Source organism: Colletotrichum scovillei (genome assembly GCF_011075155.1).
Source record: "Colletotrichum scovillei strain TJNH1 chromosome Unknown Contig00005, whole genome shotgun sequence".
Taxonomy (NCBI): domain Eukaryota; kingdom Fungi; phylum Ascomycota; class Sordariomycetes; order Glomerellales; family Glomerellaceae; genus Colletotrichum; species Colletotrichum scovillei.
The window spans coordinates 2,220,295-2,240,402 of record NW_023336263.1 but is presented as its reverse complement, the minus strand read 5'-3'; the positions used below and the strand labels follow the sequence as shown (position 1 = coordinate 2,240,402).

The 20,108-nt window shown below is 52.3% G+C and overlaps 5 protein-coding genes across 5 annotated transcripts; 4 read left to right on the top strand and 1 right to left on the bottom strand.

The window, feature by feature from the left end:
- Positions 1-27: 27 nt before the first annotated feature.
- Positions 28-5,085, top strand: HER10_EVM0011167 (DNA replication factor Dna2; the record flags this gene model as incomplete). The annotated part of the gene is made up of 5 exons (XM_035480605.1): positions 28-75; positions 127-1,563; positions 1,615-1,710; positions 1,758-2,162; positions 2,305-5,085. 5 exons carry the CDS (start codon positions 28-30, stop codon positions 5,083-5,085), a joined length of 4,767 nt encoding a protein of 1,588 aa, XP_035334394.1.
- A 508-nt stretch (positions 5,086-5,593) lies between these two features.
- On the top strand, positions 5,594-6,818 carry HER10_EVM0011760 (NADH:ubiquinone oxidoreductase 11.6kD subunit). The gene is made up of 2 exons (XM_035481181.1): positions 5,594-6,023; positions 6,187-6,818. Exons 1-2 carry the CDS (start codon positions 5,758-5,760, stop codon positions 6,260-6,262), a joined length of 342 nt encoding a protein of 113 aa, XP_035334435.1. The 5' UTR covers positions 5,594-5,757; the 3' UTR covers positions 6,263-6,818.
- A 148-nt stretch (positions 6,819-6,966) lies between these two features.
- Positions 6,967-8,641, bottom strand: HER10_EVM0009822 (branched-chain amino acid aminotransferase). The gene is made up of 2 exons (XM_035479295.1): positions 8,140-8,641; positions 6,967-8,069 (listed from the first exon to the last, which is right to left on the bottom strand). The coding sequence occupies exons 1-2, from the start codon at positions 8,366-8,368 to the stop codon at positions 7,045-7,047; spliced, it is 1,254 nt and encodes a 417-aa protein (XP_035334294.1). The 5' UTR covers positions 8,369-8,641; the 3' UTR covers positions 6,967-7,044.
- A 432-nt stretch (positions 8,642-9,073) lies between these two features.
- Positions 9,074-12,803, top strand: HER10_EVM0002991 (clathrin-coated vesicle protein). Its single transcript, XM_035472682.1, has 3 exons — positions 9,074-10,148; positions 10,203-11,046; positions 11,105-12,803. Exons 1-3 carry the CDS (start codon positions 9,546-9,548, stop codon positions 12,640-12,642), a joined length of 2,985 nt encoding a protein of 994 aa, XP_035333824.1. The 5' UTR covers positions 9,074-9,545; the 3' UTR covers positions 12,643-12,803.
- A 2,883-nt stretch (positions 12,804-15,686) lies between these two features.
- On the top strand, positions 15,687-19,879 carry HER10_EVM0011548 (Sir2 family protein). Its single transcript, XM_035480976.1, has 2 exons — positions 15,687-17,397; positions 17,558-19,879. The coding sequence occupies exons 1-2, from the start codon at positions 17,145-17,147 to the stop codon at positions 18,877-18,879; spliced, it is 1,575 nt and encodes a 524-aa protein (XP_035334421.1). The 5' UTR covers positions 15,687-17,144; the 3' UTR covers positions 18,880-19,879.
- The last annotated feature ends 229 nt before the right edge of the window (positions 19,880-20,108 follow it).

Here is a 20,108-nt window from a genome sequence, read left to right as displayed (position 1 = left end):
GGCACTCGAGAAGCCAAACCCGCCGATATGCCTCTCAAGAAGTCATACTCGGAACATGTTGGTCTCCCATCAAAGGTCAATAGGAAAGCATACCCCTCCATACGATATTTGCTGACTTTGTTATAGAACCGCTCGTGGCAGCGTTCGAAGAGCAATCCAGTGAATGCCCAAACATCTCGACCTTTGGCACCCGTCTCCGACAAAACGAAAAGCAAGCTGAATCAGTTCCAATTCCAGACTGGAGTCAAGGCAGAGACTACCGAGCAAGAAAATGGCACCGCAACGGAAGATTGGGTTCGCAAATCCCGAGACGATATCGCCATCACCCCATCGACGAAGCTGAGCTGGCACGACCTGATGGCGTCGAACGCTCCCAAGGAAGAGAAAACACAAACGTCTCCGACCGAACGAATCCTGTGGAACAATGAGAGGGACAAGAACGACTTGAACTATGCTGCTGCCCTTTCGCCAATGATGCATAGAAAAGGCCGTAAACGGGCCAGGAGCTCGTCGCCCATATCATCCCCAGCACAAAACGAAAAGCCTACCACGCCTGCTGTCAATGTGAAGAAGCTCAGTGAGGCACTGAAATCGCCACATGCAGACCCGACCTTGGAACTCTGGGACCGATTCTCCCTTAGCAGCAACGGAAATGTTACGCCACTCGGTCTTACCAACCCCACGCTCGCCAACCTCATGTTCTCTTCTTCACCACGGAACGTCAAGACGGCACCTGCACAGGCAGGTGACAGCAGCCTACGAAGGGCAATCAGTTGCGGCCTCAACTGGCCAAAGAGGAGAAGGGTTGAACGCTCGGATGCGCCCTCGTTCACTAGTACATTGACACGGGAGACGACCGATAGTTCAAAGAACTCACTCGTAACAGCTCTGCTGGACACTGTTACGGGAAGCATGCAAGAAGATAGCCCACCAGAGGATTTCGATCCGTTCATCGACCAGGACATGGAGTCACCGTCTCTTAAGAAGAGAAAGACCAACGCATCGAGGCCGCCATCGCTCTCACCGTCGAGGAAAACAACCCGAGCCCCAAACGTACAGCCTACTGGAAATACTTCCGATATCGGTGTCGCTCAGGATCTAGGGCTTCAACAGCAAACGAAAGCGGCTTCGGCGGAGTCTGACTACGGAGATGTTGACTTCGACGACTTTGACGAGTTTGATGATGACACCTTCCTTGAGCTTGAGGCAAGCATCAGTCTATCAAACTCCAAACAAGAAGCGAGGCCAAGCACTCCCACTCCCGCACCTGTTTCTGTGCAACCCACCAAGCAGAGCAGTACTGGCTTGGAGGATGAGTTCGGTGACTTGGATGATGATATTTTCGAGGCTGCCGAGGACATTCTGGAAAGCGCAGTAGCGACAGCATCCCAATTGCCAGCATCTGTAAAATCACACCTTGGCTCAGCAAGCGTACCTGTCTCTAGACAAGACGACTTGGACGATGCCTTTGGAGACGACTTTGGAGGAGACTTCGACTTCGATGCGGCAGAGCTCGCTGCGACTCAATCGGTCCAGCAGCCACAAGCCTCGCCGGCGGAAGCTGTACGTCCCAATCAACAACTACCACGGTAGCAAACGCTAAGATGAAGGTAGACAAACCAAAAGCCCAAAGCTATCCAGCGATATCTGGTGACCAATGTCCTAGAAAACGAATACACTGACGAGCGCGGGCTTTCTCGATTAGAGAAGGTAGGTTAATCAAGTTGATCAAACAACAATCGCTGACCTGTGGCCAGATTCTCATCATTCAAGCGGAAGGTAGCAAGGCCATGAAAACGATCCACCTTCGAGGTGATTGGTTCGAGACGCCGGCACACGCAAAGGCATATGTGCATGTTATCGGAACATTCTCAGCCAGTGGCCAATGCATCATTGATGATTCGCACAATATCTTGATCCTACACCCTGATCAGTTGGTATCGGCAACCGTCGTGGCTGATTCATTCAGCTGCATGCGCCGAGCAGTACTACAAGACCGCGTCAAAGCGACTAGCGAGGCTACTGCTCCCTTGGTGTACGGAACGATGTTGCATGAAATCTTTCAGGAGGCGCTGATGGCGAATCAATGGGATCTTCGGTACCTCAGTGGTGTCATTGACAGAGTCATGGAGAAGCACATCGAGGACCTGTATAAGATCAAAGTCAGCACCAGCATTGCCAGGGAACATCTCCAGTCGAAGATGACGGAGTTGAGCTGCTGGGCCACGGCCTTCGTAGCCTCTCAGCCGAATGTATGTCATACCTTCCTCTCTCTCTCGTGATAGTCACTAATATTAGCAAAAGCTCGATGCTGTTGTCCTCGACCGCAATGGCAAAAAGGCCAACATGTGCGTCAGTAAACTGCTCGATGTCGAGGAACATGTTTGGTCGCCCATGTACGGACTGAAGGGCAATATCGATGCTACCGTCCAAGTCACATTGAAGGACGGCAAGGATATCAAAACGCTGACAGTCCCATTCGAAGTCAAAACGGGCAAACATGCCAACAGCAATCACATGGCGCAGACTGCGCTCTATAACCTGTTGCTTTCCGATCGTTACGACTTGAACATTGTTTATGGCATTCTCTACTACATGGAAACATCACAAACAATGCGCATTCCCACCATCCGACACGAGCTACGCCATATGATTATGCAGCGAAATCAACTAGCTTGTCACATTCGAGAGCGGAGTGTTCAGCTGCCTCCTATGAAGAGGAGCAAGAACATGTGTGGAAAGTGCTATGCGAAGACGTCTTGCTTCATTTACCACAAGCTCGCCGACGACGGCGATGGAGAGACGAGCGGCATGGACAAGCAATTCGACGAGGTTGTCAAGCACCTTACTCCAAAGCACCAAAAGTTCTTCCTCAAATGGGAGAATTTGTTGACGAAAGAGGAGAAAGAGACACAGAAGTTGAAAAGAGAACTCTGGACGATGGTTAGCAAGGACCGAGAGAAAGTGGGAAGATGCCATTCCGACGTCATCATTGAAGAGGGCTCAACGTCTGAGGACTTGGGCACCTCCAAGATCAACCGGTTCAACTACACGTTCGTGAAGCGAATTGCGACTCCAGGCCATTCTTTCCTGGAGTCACAGTTGAATGTTGGAGAACCTATAGTTGTTTCCGACGAACAGGGCCACTTTGCTCTCGCCTTGGGCTACGTTACTTCTGTTCGAAAACAGAGAATCAGCGTAGCAGTTGACCGACGCCTACACAACGCCCGCATCAAACAGCCTGGCTTTGACGAAAACGACAACCAGGTTTTTGCTAGCATTATGGAGGTCGCCCCTGAGGGCTGCACTGCGGATCAATCCCAGGGCAAGATCAAGGAAGCGCCAATCCGCTATCGTCTTGATAAGGACGAGTTCAGCAATGGCATGGCCACAGTCCGGAACAACCTTGTACAGACCATGGCGGAAGGCGTCTTCGGGTCTCGAGAGATCCGCCGCGCTGTGGTGGATTTGGTACCCCCGAGGTTCAAAGCAGCACCTACGCAATACGTTGTGGCCGATCGGGAATCTCTGAATGTCGACCAGCATCGAGCGATCGAGAAGGTGATGAGTGCACAAGACTATGCGCTAGTTCTTGGCATGCCTGGCACGGGGAAGACGACCACCATTGCACACATCATTCGGGCCTTGGTCTCTCAGGGCAAAAGCGTCCTTCTTACTTCTTACACACACACTGCTGTCGACAACATTCTCCTGAAGCTAAAGAACGACCAAACCCCGGTACTCAGACTTGGCGCTCCAGCCAAGGTTCACCCGGAAGTCCAGCAATTTGCCATCCTGGCTGGTCAGCCTATGAACTCTTTTGAGCAGATCAAGGAGGCGTGGCACGACACGCCCATCGTTGCCACCACTTGTCTCGGTGTTGGCCATGCTCTTTTCAACGAACGCACTTTCGACTACTGCATTGTTGATGAGGCCTCACAAATCACGCTGCCTATTTGCCTTGGACCGATCAGGATGGCGAAGACGTTTGTACTTGTTGGTGATCACAATCAGCTTCCTCCTCTAGTCCAAAATGAAGAGGCCCGAGAAGGCGGGCTTGATGTGAGCTTGTTCAAGCTTCTCTCCGACACCCATCCGGATTCGGTGGTCAACTTGGAGCACCAATACCGTATGTGCGAGGACATCATGACTCTCAGCAACACTTTGATCTACAAAGGGAGACTGCGATGTGGTACTGAGGAACTTCGGTTCAAGAAACTTGATGTGCCCAACATGGATGCGCTAAAGAGCCTTCACTACGATTCGGCATCGATGCTCAGACCAGGGACTCCGAAGTCTGTATGCACTTCCATCAACCAAAACTGCTGCTGGCTCCGAGACTTGCTGGACAGCGAGGCTCGAGTCAGGTTTGTCAACACTGATACCATTCAGCCCCTTACGAGAGAAGAGGCAAAGGGCAATCGGATTGTCAACCCGGCTGAAGCACGTATCGTAGTTCAACTCGTCGAGGGCCTGCTTACAGTAGGTGTACCCGATGGGGAGATTGGAGTGATGACGCACTACCGCTCTCAACTATCTCTGCTTAAGCATGGCCTTCGCGGACATGTGGGCGTGGAAATGCACACCGCCGATCGATTTCAAGGACGAGACAAGGATGTCGTAATTCTCTCCTTGGTTCGGAGTAACGAGAGCTGCAGCATCGGTGAACTCTTGAAGGATTGGCGACGTATCAACGTTGCATTCACTCGCGCCAAAACCAAGCTGCTCGTAGTCGGAAGCAAGAGTACCTTGAAGGGTAGCGGAAAGGACGAGATGCTCAGCAAGTTCATCGGCCTCATGGAAGAGAAGGATTGGATATATGACCTGCCGCCGGACGCATTGGATAGCCACTATTTTGACGATACGGCGACGCAGTTAACAGCCAGTGGTGTGTCTCCGATGAAGGTGAAGAAGAACACCAGTCCGAGAAAGGGCGTCAGTCCAAGAAAGGCCCCAAAGCTAGCTATGGGGAAAGAAAACCTTGGAACGGGGCCTAAGCGGGCGAGAATTGGAGATAAGGTACTTATGAAGGATAAAGTCATTCTCAGGGATATACTTAACGATATGACGAACGGTGCTTATTGAGGATATCGCACGGTTTGGAGTATCGGCAATTGGTTCAGGATTATGAGGTGTTAGGCGTTAGTTGGACTATTAAAGACGGAAATTCAGGACGTCGAAGGGTTCACAAAGGAGAGAATCATAGGTCAACTCAATAATGGCATTTCACTTAAATACCAAATCATATGACGAGACTCTTCAAATTATTGTTCTTTAGTAAATCGCATAAGAGCAGTCCACCAATTAGATGGTCGCTGAGATGTTCCAATAATTCGGAAACTTGATCTCGACGGAGAGGTTCTGACGAAACTCGAGATCAGAGCAACAGAAGCTACGGAACCCATTCACGCCATCCAATGCTTCCGTCAGTGTTCAGGACCATCCCGTCGAATGACGAAAGAGGCAAGCTACTTGCCGGGGTTCAGCTGCTCGAAGCGGCAGCGGATCGGGTGGAGTCGGCAGCGAGCACGTGATCTTAGATGACTAACGATCCCGACATGGGTCCGAGAATCCAACTCCAATCCAACAACCTCACCCGTGAGTGCCAAACGACTCAACAGCCGAAGTACCGCGCGCCCGCGAACGCAAGCCCCATCCGCCCCTCACCCATCACCGAAAAGACGTCAATTGAGACGTCCTTACCTTCCACTCGCTCCTCTCTCGAAAAAGGAAACTACCTTTCTTCCCGACCCGACGATGACGGCGATACGACCGACCGCGGCCATCCGCGCCGCCCGCGCCATCAAGACCTCTGCGGCCGCCGCCCCGACCACGAGGGCTTTCTCCGTGACGGCCCGTCGCGCTGGTGGCGGTTCCGACTTTGATCCCCCTTCCGGCTGGCTCTGGGGCGTCAAACCCGGTGAGAAGTACGAGAAGGAGGGCTGGGAGACGCCTTTCTACACCCTGTTCTGCGGAGGCATCATCGCCACTGGCGTGGTCCTTGCTTTCAAGCCTGATACTTCGTGAGTAGCCATTCTTTCCGCCGCATAGATCCCGTCGATATGGAATGCATCGAATGGTACTTGAAAGGCTCAGGGTGCTTTCAATGTCGGTTGTACCGGGATGAGGCAATTTAGATATGAGAATTGATTGATCTGCGGCTAACATTACCCGCCCTCACTACAGACTCGATACCTGGGCTCTCGAGGAGGCCAGGCGGAGATTAGAAAAGGAGGGCATCCTGCCGGACCCCGAGAAGTGAAAAGGAAAAAAAAAGCCAATTCCTGCGACCACTTGCCATGAACAAACCACTGAATCAACTTTTTTCTTTACCTGGAGCTTGGTTTTTTTTGAGAGACATATCACCTTAGAAAGGAACGGAACGGAAGACACAAAGAAAACCGAGCCGCGAGGATGGAAGATGATGTTCTAGAGAAAGGATGGAGCGGAGAAACAGGGAGAGAAAGAAATATCTCCACAGAAGGGGGAAGCAAGCTCGCTGTCGATTAAATCTCACGGCAACGGTGTCTCTTTCTATTCCCCTGGGGAAAAGTGTATATGACCTGCCCTTGAACTAGCTTTCCTTTTTTTTCACCGCCTTTTTTTTACTCTAACTCCGTGAGGGCCTTTCGATCTTCGTGAGCCTTCTGCAATGACTAGATTTGCTATTGATGACGCATGGCATAGGGCTACGGAGCTTCGTGACGATAGCTTGGAAATCAGCATTTGATATTGTTGAGTATGTATCGTGAGAAAGACAACTAATGGCGCCAATGGAGCTTTAGCAAGTGAATCTTGAGGAAAGCTACTAATGTGACCCGTCTGGTAAGCCACTTGTTCTTATCGAACCTTGGCCGTAGTTTCAACACGGACTCATGTACACCGAGGAACACATCATGTCCATCATAGGAGGGGGGTGGTGGGTTATTGCCGATGCCCTACTCATTCACTATCAGAATTGAACTACAGCCTTTTCTTAACAATCATATTGAACGCTTTCCGTTTGGATATCTACAAGTCTACATGCCGTTCTGACAACCAAATTTATGCAGCAACATCCGGAGCAATGTAGCTCCACTCGTGCTCCTCGTCACCGTACTGTCTCGCCTCCATCCAGCCCTTGATTCTCAGGGTGATCTCGCCAGACTCCTCGGCCTCGGTGAGACCGCAGTTGATGGACTTGCCCTTCCAGGCAATGGTGCGGATGGGGCTAACAATGGCAGCGGTACCGGCACCAAAGGCCTCAATGAGGCGGCCCTCCTCGGCCGCCTCGTCGAGCTCCTTCATGGTGTACTTGCGCTCCGAGACCATCCAGCCCTCGGGCACGAGTCTCTCGCGGGCGAGGGAGAGGACGGAATCACGCGTGACACCCTCGAGGATGGTGCCGTCGAGAGGGGCGGTGACGAGCTCCTTCTGGCCCGTCTCCTTGTTCTTGATGGCGGCGAACATGTTCATGGTGCCGACCTCGGTGACGTACTCCTCCTCGCCAAAGAGCCACAGGTTCTGCTGGTGACCGCGGCTGGCGGCCTCGAGCTGGGGCACGATGCAAGGGGCGTAGTTGGCGCCGAGCTTCTTGTCGCCGACGCCGCCGGGCCAGGCGCGGACGGCGTAGTCGGTGGCCTCGAGGGAGACGGCCTTGAAGCCGGTGGGGTAGTAGGGGCCGACGGGGGAGGCGATGACGTAGAGCAGGGCGGAGCCGGGGGGGCCGACGCCGAGGGTCTTTTGGGTGCCGATCATGGTCGGGCGGAGGTAGAGGGAGTAGCCGCGCTCGTCGGGGATGTAGTGCTTGTCGAGGTTGACGAATTTGGAGATGAGCTCGATGAGGGAGGTGGGCTCGAAGGTGGGCAGGGCGATGCGGGCGGCGGACTTGTTGAGGCGGGCCATGTTCTTGTCGGGGCGGAAGAGCCTGACCTGGCCGGACTTGTCCTTGTAGGCCTTCATTCCCTCGAAGCACTCAAAGGCGTAGTGGAAGACGCAGGTCGCGGGGTCGAGGGAGAGGTTCTGGTAGGGGACGATCTTGGGATCGAGCCAGCCCTGTTCTTGGTTCCACTCGATGGTGAGCATGTGGTCTACGGTGAACGGTTAGTAATTGCAACATCGAGTGATGGGGAGTTGAGAGAGAGGAGGCAGTTGACTGACCAGTGAACTTGCGGCCGAAGACGAGCTCCTCGGGGTTGCCCAGCGTTCCGGGAGTCTTTGTCTTCTCGATGGTGAGTTTTGAGGCATCGAGGCCCAGAGGCTTGGCCGCGGAGGCGGCGGCGGGCTTGACGCTGTAGAGTCTTGCTGATTGCCATGCGGTGGCTAATCTGGGAGAGCTGCGGGGGACTCTGAGAGCGCCGGCGGCGCGGGGGAAGAACTGTCGCATCATGGCGATCGGTCTGTTTGGTGTTTTGGGTTGGGTATAAAGCAGAAAGTGAAGAAGAAAAAAAGGAGATTGTGGATTTTCTCAAAACCTTAAAACACAGGTACGAAGATGCTCAGATAAATACTCAAAGATGGAAGAGCGAGTGTGACTCTTTTTCAAAAGGAAACCGAGATACCAAATCCTCAATTGCGGTCAACGGTGAACCAATTGACCAATCCAATGCTTGATAAAGGACAGACAAGTGTAGTAGGGCGAAGGGCGCAATTTGAGAATGGCGTGTAGGGTGCGGCAAGAGTCAGGATCTCGGAGCGTTATCGGACTTCTAAGCCGTTGCTTTCCATGCGCCGCCAGATCCAGAGATCCAAAATTGTTCGTTCAGGGTCCCGGCTCCGGAAGCGTCCCGCTATCTGAGGTGCAGCAGGTGCAGCAAGTGCATGGCAGCATGGTCAGCACGCAGTATGTAGTACGTACCTTTCAGGTACTGATTTCAAGATGGTGGGGATGATGTAAAGGAGCCAAGCTGTCCCAAATGGAAGACCTTCTCCGTAGCTTAGGTCAGCCATCCAATTGGTTCACTGTCTTCCATGCTTCCCCCCCTAAGCTGCGATCAGAAGGTGGGCGCGCCCCCAAAAGCTCAGTGCAGGTAAAGGTGTGCCCAACTTATTTGAAGCCGAGCCTTACCTTACTTTAGACGCAGGGGTGGGCACTGGCAACTGTGGGATCATCGCTAAAAAGCATGGATGGTCATTTTGATTGGGCTTGAGACGCTCTTGCCTATCAGCAACGTGGAAGTCAACGCGGCTGAATGAGAACATCATCTTTGGGCCAACTTGTCAATCATATGTCACTGCGCCCTGCATCTGCTGTCTTTTATTGAAATCAAGTCCACACAATCTCCCGGCGCATCTCCGGAAGCTTCCTCGACTAAGCCTCATCGGAGGTCCCTCTCGACATCTACAAAGTGTCCCCTCCACGGTACCCTGCACCACCTACATCGCTCGTGGACAAAGACTACGTTCCTCCTTCTGAGTGCGGGCGCGATTGACTTGACGAACGTCCCGACTTGGCGCGAACCCCATATCTGCCTCCAAACCGTCATGACGATCGAGTTCCCTCAAGTTCCGTTCCCTCCGCCTTGACGACGACATAGACGACCCACGTTATAAGACATACCACCACCATGTTCTCCTCGGCACTCAAGTCGATATCATCGACCAACATCACCGCGAACTACTCCATCTCCTCGACCCAGACCTCGTCCGCCGGCCCATGGAAGATTTACGACTGCAAGAAGAAGTCCACGGGGAAACCATACAGCGTATTTGTGTTTGACAAGAAGGGACTCGACAACCATGGCAGCAGTCTCGGCAGATCGAGCGCGTCCGCTTTCAAGCGAGCCACCGAGGAAGTTATCGAGCGTCTGAAGAAAGAAGCCTCCAGCTTGGCGAAGCTAAGACACCCGAGCGTTCTCGAGCTCGTCGAGCCAGTGGAAGAAACAAGAGGTGGTGGACTACAATTCGTCACGGAAGCTGTCACGGGCTCTCTGGCGGCTTTGCTGCAAGAGAAGGACGATCAGGAACGGAGTGGTGGGGTTGGCGGTCGGTCCAGTCGCTATGTCACTGAGGATTCGGATGGTGTGCGCCGGCGGCGCGAGTTGGAGATTGACGAGCTCGAGATCCAGAAGGGCCTCTTGCAGATCAGCAAAGCTCTGGAGTTCTTGCACGAAAACGCTGGGTTGGTGCATGGAAACTTGACACCAGACGCCATTATCGTGAACGCTAAGGTCAGTCCAGCGGATCAGTATTGATAGCTTTGTGCTGTTGCTAACTCGAAACAGTCCGACTGGAAAATCAGTGGTCTCGCCTTCTGCGCGCCGTCAGAAGGGTCCAACAAGCCGACCTCCTTTCAACCCATCAGCCTGTCAGAGGTGCTCAACCCAGATCCTCGACTGCCTCGATTTGTGCAGCTGAACCTCGACTACACCTCTCCTGACTTTGTCATTGACAACAACTTCACCCACTTTGCCGACATGTTCTCATTAGGTCTCCTAGCCGTGGCCCTTTACAACTCACCACATCAGTCTCCCATTGAAGCTCACGGCAGCTTATCAACATACAAGAGAACATTCGCCTCGTCATCCACAGTGCCATCTGCCACCAACCAATTTTTATCATCACGGCCTTTACCCAAAGAATTAGTTCAACATGTGTTGCCGCGCCTGATAACACGACGACCTGCCCAGCGTCTTACAGCAAAGGAGTTTCAAGAAAGTGAATACTTTAACAACGTGCTCGTTTCGACAATCAGGTTTTTGGACGCTTTCCCAGCAAAGACGCCAAACGAGAAGGCTCAGTTCATGAGGGGACTAGTCAAGGTTATGCCTTCATTCCCCAAGACTGTAATGGAGAAGAAGTTATTACCAGCGTTGCTTGAAGAGATGAAAGACAAGGATCTTATAGCGTTGATTCTTCAAAATGTCTTCACCATCGTTGATTTACTGCCCTCCGCGAGGAGGGTCTTTGCCGAAAAAGTACGGCCAGCATTGAAAGCAACATTTGCCCCACCCCCGAAGAAGGACCAGGCCCCTGAGAGGGACCCGACGAAGGATGCTGGATTGATGGTTGTGCTCGAACACATGTCTACAATCTGCAACAACTGCAATGGCAAGGAATTCACTGATGGTAACAACATTCACAACAACATGAAAGTATCTAGCGGGACATACTGACAGCTATTTAGATATCTTGCCCGTCGTTTACGCAGCCATCGAAGCACCAACACCGGCCGTTGTTGACGCGGCCTTGAGAGGTCTACCATCTATTCTACCAGTTCTCGACTTTAGCACCATCAAGAATGAGCTATTCCCAGTCATTGCGGCCGTGTTTAGCAAAACGAGCAGTTTGGCCATCAAGGTGCGCGGTTGCCAAGCATTCGTCGTCCTGTGTGGCGGAACATCAGACGCCGAAGACGATGGACTCGATGCTTTCGGTACTTCAAAGAAGAAATCAACTTCGTCCTCCAGCATGCTGGATAAGTACACGATGCAGGAGAAGATTATCCCGCTGATCAAGGCTATCAAAACGAAAGAGCCTGCGGTCATGATGGCAGCTCACGGCGTTCTCCGGGTTGTGGGAGAAGCAGCTGACGCCGAGTTTGTGGCGATTGACATCCTCCCCATTCTGTGGCATATGAGTCTCGGACCTTTGCTCAATCTCAAACAGTTCCAGAACTTCATGGACCTTATTAAGAAGTTATCCAAAAGAGTGGAAGACGAACAGACTAGGAAGTTGCAAGAGCTCTCTGGTACCAACGGTAGCACTGCCGGAGCTAATGAAGACTTCATGGCCTTCGGCGGCGTCAGTGGGACCGCTTTTGATGCCTCCAATGGAGCGACGGAAGACGATTTTGAGAGCCTCGTCAAGGGCAAAACGACACGAACGTCAACTTCGGATGCATTCTCTAGCTGGGAAGAGACACCCGCTGCGGCAGCCAGAGTTACCTCGCCCACGCCCGGGAGTAGGTCAGCAACTCCAGCCTTTGCGTGGTCAACTCCGAGTCCTACTCAGACAGCACCACCTCCAGCGCCTAAGCCTCAACCTAGTTTCCGGACGGTGACGCCTGACATGGGTTCTTTCCAAACCATGACTCCAACATCGACTCAATTCTCTAAACCTTTGCAGCCAACTTCGCCAATGTCGCAGCCAGCGGCACAGCCCAGTTCATCCATCAACTGGTCCACAGCATCGGCAGCAACTTCTAACCCGTGGTCATCGTCGTCGACATCGACGCCGGCCTTCTCGGCCGGTAACTCCATGTCGCCACCTCCGAGCTCCGCTTTTGGAGGAATGAGCACGCCCATGTCCAACATGTCGCTCGGTGGGCAGAGACCAGGCATGTCACAGTCATCTTCGTTTTCCCTGCCGCCACCGCCAGCCGGTAATTCGACGGGTGGCTTTTCCGGATCTTCCGGGTTTAGCCTACCGCCGCCTCCCAGTCACACGCCGCCTGTGCAATCAGGCTTGAGCGCTTTCAGCAAACCTGCAGCTAGCACCGGCATGGGCATGGGCATGATGAGTCAACAACCGATGAATGGTATGAACAGCATGGGCTCACGGCCTGGTATGGGTATGAGCATGGCGTCTAGCGGCAGCATGAACAGTATGATGAACAGTAACATGGATATGAACGGCATGGCTGGCCTTCAGCAACAGCAGCAGCAACAACAGCAGAAGCCCCAGCAGAAGAGCGGGTTGGATAAGTACGAGAGTCTGATTTAGGGGGGATTCTCTGGAAATAGCACAGCTTTGGTTGCAGTCAAGGCATCCCAGAGTTGTTTACATGATACACACATGAGTTGATACTTTGTAGAGTTGCGCAATTCAGGGCGTTGAGGGACCGTGCCGGACTGTTCTTCATCGGTCGAAGAGAAAATGCCATATGATTCCAAGTTGATCTGTAACTGTGCCATTTAAGAGCAACACAGTGAGTCGCTATTACCTACTGATGCTGCTAAGATGAGTCGGAGATGAGGAAACTGTCACGACTCAAGGGGTTACGGATTGCGCGATAGCAAAAACCGAAGCAAAAACGGAATTAGTGTTTGTGGGCCGAGAGTCCCGCAAAGTCAACACTTTTGCGAGTTGCGTGGACTGAACAGGTTTATTGGTGTGGCACATGACGAACGAAAGGGTCAGGTAAATTTTGCCGGTGTGAAGTGTGCCAAGAACGGAGCGCTGATGCGATGAAGCCTTGTCGACTCTTTCAACCATGGTACATAGCCCAGAGTCGTCGCTCGCTCCGGTCGGAGAAGATGGATTTCATTACAAGTGATAACTCGGGCATAGTTATGGCGCTTTGTTTGAATGAATGGCGTGGTCTGGGAAAGGAACGGATATGTTTCATGAATGGGGAGAGGAAAGGCTTGTCCATGATGCGATGATTTGCGGAGTGACACCTACGGTCCCCGCCCGGAGGCGTTCAGTTACGCAAATCCTTGTTCAAGAGTCGCCGACCACTTTCTTAACGGTTCGCCATGCTTTACTGTTTCTGCGTCCTTTTCTGGAGTTGAGCCCGTCTCGATCAACCAGACATGAAAACTCATCTTATTGGAACGACATATCGATGGAAACCGAGAAAAAAAATAGATGGTCATTAGAGACTCAAGGATACGGGCGTAAAGTATCTAGCCTGTGAGGGAGTACCATCACGTTCCCGTTGATGTCTATCTGTAGATCATCATGGCACTCCATCACTTCAGACAAGTGTAACACATTCAGGTTTACCGCCGTGCCGCCCAAGTTTTGTCTTATGATTGAAATAAAGGAAACTGGACTTACCTCCTCCACCGTCTGACAGAAAGCAATGAGAAGGAGGCGCCCAGCACGACTGGCAAGCCTGGGCTGGCATTGGGTTGGATTTGGTTAATTAGTGTTTGTTCTGGGTAACGCAACCAGCCGGGTGTGTGGTGGTGGGCGACCGAACGAACCGCGCCGGTCAGTCACATGCAGGACGGAGCCCTCCTCCCCTCAAAGGCAGCAAATCTTCGAGTGAGGTGAAAGGGAGGGCATTAAAATTGGCGCAGGCTCTAAACACTCGTTTACCGGCCGTTTAGAGAAAGATGTCTACTGCTGCGGCATATGATTGTCGTTGCATATTTAGGGATGGGGGTGGTGGTTGGTGGGCTGAGCCACGGTTCTCCTTGAATGTAGTGGTATCGGATGATTGCCTTTGAGTTATGTTGGTAAAGTCGTGTTGGTGATCACTCATGGGAATGAGGGTTCTATCAAACGACAGAGATTGTTTCTTTCACAAGGGACTGGTATTGTTCAGAAAACCGGGCGGTGAAGCATCTGGCTTGAACTATTTGATGTTCGCTCGGTTGAGTTGATTCCCATTGTGATGGAGTTCGGCAAGGTTAGATAAGGGGGTGAGTACATTTCTTGACGCCAAGGGGGTTAATCATCCTGGGAGCGTCACTCGCTCGGATCAAACAAGTCAAGCCAAGGTCACGGCAAAGTCAGAGACTGCATGAGACGGAACAACGCCATAGAAACTCCAAGATACGTCTTTTTGACGAGAGCAGCCTCCCAGAGTTGATGCGATGATTAACGAATTGAAAATTCGATTGTAAGGTGATGCAATTTTACGATTTCTTCCATGAAGATGATGACAGCGATTATCGCCGATGGGCCTCAATGAAGGTACTATTCGGAAGTGTGGCGGGTACAGTTAGGTACGGTGAGCATGACGGATCCATCTGATTGGAGGGCTGCCACTCGTGTACGTGTGAGTGTGTGGTGTGTCTTGGACCCAGTCACCAGTCTACCACCACCACCCCGGTCAGACATTAGGCGCAGGTAATCAAGGTAATCATTATATCACAACAAGGAACAAGAGCGAAGGGACGTTCGCCGCAACGGGGGAGGGAAGGGAGGGGAAACCCGAGATGGCATCAAGCGTGACAGATCCGGTAGAGAATCTTTTCACCGTCGATGCTGATAAGCGGAAGACCACTAGAGGATGGCCGAGTTTCATTTGGAGCCAGGTTCCGAAACTCTCTGATGTGAGGACGGGTACGCGGTTGAGAACGGAGGAGGATGAGCGATGGATGGATGTGTGTTTGGTTACTAGATTTGGTTGGACGGATTTGTACTGTACACGCACACCCACACACTCCTTCTTTCTTTCGTCTCCCTCCGTCTGTCTCCCTATCCCTACGCTCTAACTCAGATAACACGGTTTGAGTGCTTTCATCCAACGAGCGATTCGGAGTGGTTCAGGTGGCTTTCCTGTCTACCTGTGCCTGGCTGAACATTGTGTTCAGGTTCTCCTCACATTGCTTGCCCTTATGCTCGCCGCTAGAGACAGATGCCTTGGCCCAGTTCACGTATCTAACTTAACCTTACCCCGACTGACATGCTTTGACAGCGCGCTGATAGTTTATTACGTCTCATCCATCAATCAATGATTCAATTCCATCCCGCTGATGGAAATGTAGAGAACTTGGGGGGCAATACACTGGGATAAGACCGATCGGATTACAGAGCAAGCATGGTTAGGTAGTTAGCATGGCATTATTGGATTTGTATTCGCGTGCGTCTACATCCGCCTCAGCTGAGTATTGCTAAACTACGCTTCCATGCTTTCATGTACCTTAGTCTACTAAGACGGATCCCCCCGGTCAACCTTTTTGCCTTTTTGATTGCCCTTCCCGTTTTTACCTGGCTTGGTTTTCTGGTGCTGTACTGCGTAGGTCGTCGTACTCGTTCGTTCGATCATTCGTCGTATCTGTACTTTCTTGTCCTTTTAATTACTTTTGCTATGTAACTCGGCCGGTCGGTCGCTCACTCAGTCACTCACTCTCGGTGCCACGTTCCAACCAGAATACCTTTTACCCACTGATTTGCCTACTCGATCGTCTCTACGGGGGCCCAGATCTCGTTCGCCCGCTTCCGTGATTTCCCTTTTTCTCTCTCTCCCTCCGGAACTCATATCCCCTTCTCTGTGCAGTCGACCACGCACACACACAAATGCTATTACTTGCTAGCCTATTTTTTTCTCATTAGCCCAGCTTCCTTCCCTTTCGATTGCTTACCTCCTCTCCCTCTTGCTCTTGCCATCTCTATGGCCTGCCTGGTACCTGACCTTACCTTACCCTCTTTTCTCACCAGAAGTAGTCATTGAGGTACTCTACACCTGAACCGACGACGACGTTAGCTCGCTTTTTTCACTCAACTTCCTTCCCACATCCCCCTTCCACTTTTTCCCTCTCCCCCTTCCCATCCTATCCGGAGACCGGGGACCTAATTTGAACAAGTCCGTCCATCAATTCTAGGCCGTCGCTTCCGTTCAGTCTCGGTCGGCTTGTTTCTCGCCAACCCATCGCAACTCTGCAACTCAGTTTCTCTCTCTCCCAGTCTCCCTACCGTCAGACGCGACTCAAAGGGAAATCAACTTCTGGTCCACCCACCACTTGTTCCATCATCCACTTGACTTTGGTGTTAACTCTTACCGTCTACCCAACTCGCCTCGCCGTTTGTTGGTTTCTTCGCAGCCTCCCGCTGTTCACGCAGAATTCCAACTGATCCATCTGCTGCTTACCTGCCTGCCTGCTCGATCAACAAAGACCAGGGCTCAGTGTCATATTCGTCACGCCACCCTAGGGAGATAACCGACAAGTTTCGAGCGAAAAAAGGCGGAACTCGGCCACCGCACTCAACTTCACTCACAGCCAAGGCATCCTTTTTTAACCCTCCTTCTCACACCCTTGAGGGCCCGACCGTCTGCAACTTTGTCAAATCTTCTTACCCATCCACAGACACACTCGGCTTTTTACTTTCTCTCTTCTCTTTGCACAATCCCATCAAATTGTCAATCGGTCTACCTGGACTCCAACAAGACAGTCTGGTAAGAGTGTAACAGAGAGAAGAAGAGGTCCAAGTGTCGTTTCTCTCTCACGCATTTCTGCAGCCAACTCTTGCCGCTCTTCATTTCCCCTTCTCCCAGCCCATACCAGCCCAGTCTTTGTCCAGGCTATCATCCCGCCTTGTCTCACAAATAAACCTGTCGGGTGGTCGGCAGTCTTGCACCCCATCCATACAAGCAGACACGTACTCCCAGCTAAGTGAGCCTGCTTTACTCTGCTTGGTTTCCGTCAACTTTCAAACTTCATCTCATCACCCCTTTATCCACGAAGAGAGGTTTCATCAACAACGACATCGTCCCCTCACTCCTTCCCATCTTGCCGCACAGAGCAGTTGTCAACAAGACGAAGCCCAAGATGAAGACTCAACGGGCGGCGACAAAAGCCGTCACGGTCAAGAAGCGCAATAACAACAAACACAAGAACGCCGCGTACAAGGTGGACAAGTTTGAGGTACCCGAGAACCCAACTCTTGAGGACATCAAGCACGCCGTCGGTCTTCAGGAACTGGAAGAACGCGTCAGAGACGCCAAAGAATCTGCATGGGAAACCGACTCTCTCCTGGAGGATGCCATCGCTGAGATGGGCGATGCAAAACTTTCCTCAGATGGTAGGTCTATCTCAGTCATTCATTCACTCACTCACACACTACCCATGCAGGCGAGCATGACAACTCCTTGCTGCCTATGCTTTGGGGATTACGTGTTCCTCTTATTACTCACTCACCCTCGATCGCTTCTATTACCTGATTGCTAACTCGTGCCTAAAAGATCCGGACAGCTGCACGCCTGACGAGGCCATGGGCCTGCGCCACCAATTAAGAGCGCTTGGTCCCGCAGAATTCTGTAGAAGAACCGTGGACGCCGGACGCTACACGGCCAAGAAGCTACTGTCGGCCTTTGGCCTCAAGCCTCCCGCCTTCCTCGAGGGTGCCGAAGATGAGGCCTACTTCAGTCTCTTGTCGCTGGCCATCAGCCGAGAGCTATCTAAACGCGCAAAGCTGTTTCGCTTCAACACGGTGGACGACGCCGTGGACCTGCTACAGCGGAGCAAGAACATCATCGTTCTCACTGGTGCGGGCATCTCTACCTCGCTCGGCATTCCCGATTTCCGCTCAAAGGGTGGTCTCTATTCTCAACTTGAGCATCTGGGACTCAACGACCCGCAGGAGGTGTTTGACATTTCCGTCTTTAAGCATGACCCGACCATCTTCTACACCGTTGCCAAGGACATTCTGCCGTCGACCAACCGTTTTACACCGACTCATGCCTTCATCTCCATGCTTGAGAAGAAGGGCAAGCTGCTCACCAACTACACACAGAACATTGACAACCTTGAGGCCAAGGCCGGCATCTCTCAGGACAAGCTCATCCAGTGCCACGGTTCTTTCGCAACCGCGACTTGTGTTCAGTGCCGCTTCAAGTGCGACGGCGAAGAGATCTTCGACGACGTTAAAGCTGGCAAGATCCCGCGTTGCCCCCGCTGCATCCAGAACCTTCGTCCCAATGGCAGCAGTAAGCGCAAGCGCTCGGCGGGCACCGAGAGAAAGCGCCGCAGGTTCAGCTCCGACGACTCGACGTCAGACGGCGAGTACGACATCCCCAGCGTGGGCGTTATGAAGCCCGACATCACCTTCTTCGGCGAGGCGCTGCCTGATGAGTTCAGCAGGCGTCTAACAGAGCACGACCGCGACAAGGTGGACCTCGTCATCGTTATCGGTACGAGTCTGAAGGTGACGCCGGTGTCTGAGATAGTATCCTGGCTACCGGCCAACATCCCCCAGATCTACATCTCGCGCCAGGCCGTCAACCACATCAACTTTGATATTGACCTGCTGGGCGACTGCGACGTCGTCGTCTCGGAGCTGTGCCGCCGCGCCGGTTGGCCGCTCGAGCACGAGATGGTGCCCCAGGACCAGGTCGTCAAGGTGAACCCAGACGGCGGGTGCGTGAGCAGACACGTCTTTGAGGTCGCCAACCCCAAGCAGCCGCCGCCGCCTATGCACCAAATCTCCAAGCCCGAGACTGAGTCCGAGACGGCGGAACCGACCAAGGGACCCAGAAAGCCTCGAAGGTCGAGAGACGCTGTCTGAGACTGGAACTTCTTCTCGCAAGTTGTCAACCACCTCACCCTCGCTCTTTTGCTCGCTTTTCTTCTTTCTGTCCGCTCATTGTCTCTACCTACAGATACCCCCTCGTGCCCTTCTCGCTTTCTCAGACAATTGTATTTGAGAGCGCTTCACGCGGCACCCGTCAATGGTTTAGAAGGGGGAATAATGTCCATACACGGTACCTGATTCGACGAAACGATACAAAGCCCCCAAAACACAAGACGGAACGGCACTATTGCCGGTAGCAGCAATGCAAGCGTCAACGAAACAGCCTGGTACCACAACCTACACTCACTGCCCCCGGTCAAGTCTCGGGGCTTTGTGGCTGCGGGCCATCGCCACGTCGCCCGCTTCTCGGTTTTGGCCAGACACAGCGCGTCAGGCATAAATGGTTTTTTTCCTCTTACTCCACAGCACAACACAGGGCAGCACCGCACCACTTCGGTCAGCGAATCCGTAGTTGCGCTCTGCACAAGCCCTCTCACCCTAACTAATCTCGACCTTCTGGAGTCTCTTCATACGGCAGCCAAAACGGTCATCGCGTTGTTCCCTTTACGGAGGGATACACCAACTCATAACCTCAACCCTCAAAACGAGGTTTTTTCTTTTTCTTTCCTGATACCACAGATTGCGATGTTTTGAGCCTTTTTTTTTTCACTTTCACTTTGCTTTGTTATTTTGTCGGCTTTTAATTCGAAAACGGAGGTGGAACAGGGCTGACGGAGGAAAGGAAGAACGTGGCGGAAACGGCGTTTGAGGCTCTCGCGAAAGGAAAACTTATGCACGGGTCTGGTTTGCCTTGTGTCTTTTATTTGTTTTGTTTTGTCAGAATACCTAGAGAGAGAGGGGGCCCTAGAGAGGCCTTTTTTCCCTTTTGTTTTACACGCGCACCCGCGCAAATGTCCGATTTTCTCTAGAGACAGAAATTCAGACAGAAAGATTCCGTTTTTTGATAGTTGATCAATGGATTGCAATCATCAAGATGTCAACGACAATAAGGAGTTCAACATGTGTGCACTTTGGTGATGGTCTCTGAACAAGCTATATCGTAAGGTACATAGATGTAACTGCAAGTAAGATTCGCATAATTGCCCAAAGGAGGCAACGCGGGTTGAACCTCGCTCGAGTAAGGCAGCAGTGGTGACTCAAGCATTCTGTCACCTACCCGTCTTACATGCGCCAAAGTGCATCGACCCCCGCGAACCATGCTT

What these genes read in the sequence shown, in the direction of transcription:
- HER10_EVM0011760 (XM_035481181.1), top strand. Translation starts at nt 5,758, where the DNA reads ATGACGGCGATACGACCGACCGCGGCCATCCGCGCCGCCCGCGCCATC. An exon ending in GCTTTCAAGCCTGATACTTC is followed by an intron (nt 6,024 to 6,186) that starts GTGAGTAGCCAT and finishes CCCTCACTACAG; the next exon opens with ACTCGATACCTGGGCTCTCG.
- HER10_EVM0009822 (XM_035479295.1), bottom strand. Translation starts at nt 8,368, where the DNA reads ATGATGCGACAGTTCTTCCCCCGCGCCGCCGGCGCTCTCAGAGTCCCC. An exon ending in CTTCGGCCGCAAGTTCACTG is followed by an intron (nt 8,070 to 8,139) that starts GTCAGTCAACTG and finishes CGTTCACCGTAG; the next exon opens with ACCACATGCTCACCATCGAG.
- HER10_EVM0002991 (XM_035472682.1), top strand. Translation starts at nt 9,546, where the DNA reads ATGTTCTCCTCGGCACTCAAGTCGATATCATCGACCAACATCACCGCG. An exon ending in CCATTATCGTGAACGCTAAG is followed by an intron (nt 10,149 to 10,202) that starts GTCAGTCCAGCG and finishes AACTCGAAACAG; the next exon opens with TCCGACTGGAAAATCAGTGG. An exon ending in TGGCAAGGAATTCACTGATG is followed by an intron (nt 11,047 to 11,104) that starts GTAACAACATTC and finishes ACAGCTATTTAG; the next exon opens with ATATCTTGCCCGTCGTTTAC.
- HER10_EVM0011548 (XM_035480976.1), top strand. Translation starts at nt 17,145, where the DNA reads ATGAAGACTCAACGGGCGGCGACAAAAGCCGTCACGGTCAAGAAGCGC. An exon ending in TGCAAAACTTTCCTCAGATG is followed by an intron (nt 17,398 to 17,557) that starts GTAGGTCTATCT and finishes CGTGCCTAAAAG; the next exon opens with ATCCGGACAGCTGCACGCCT.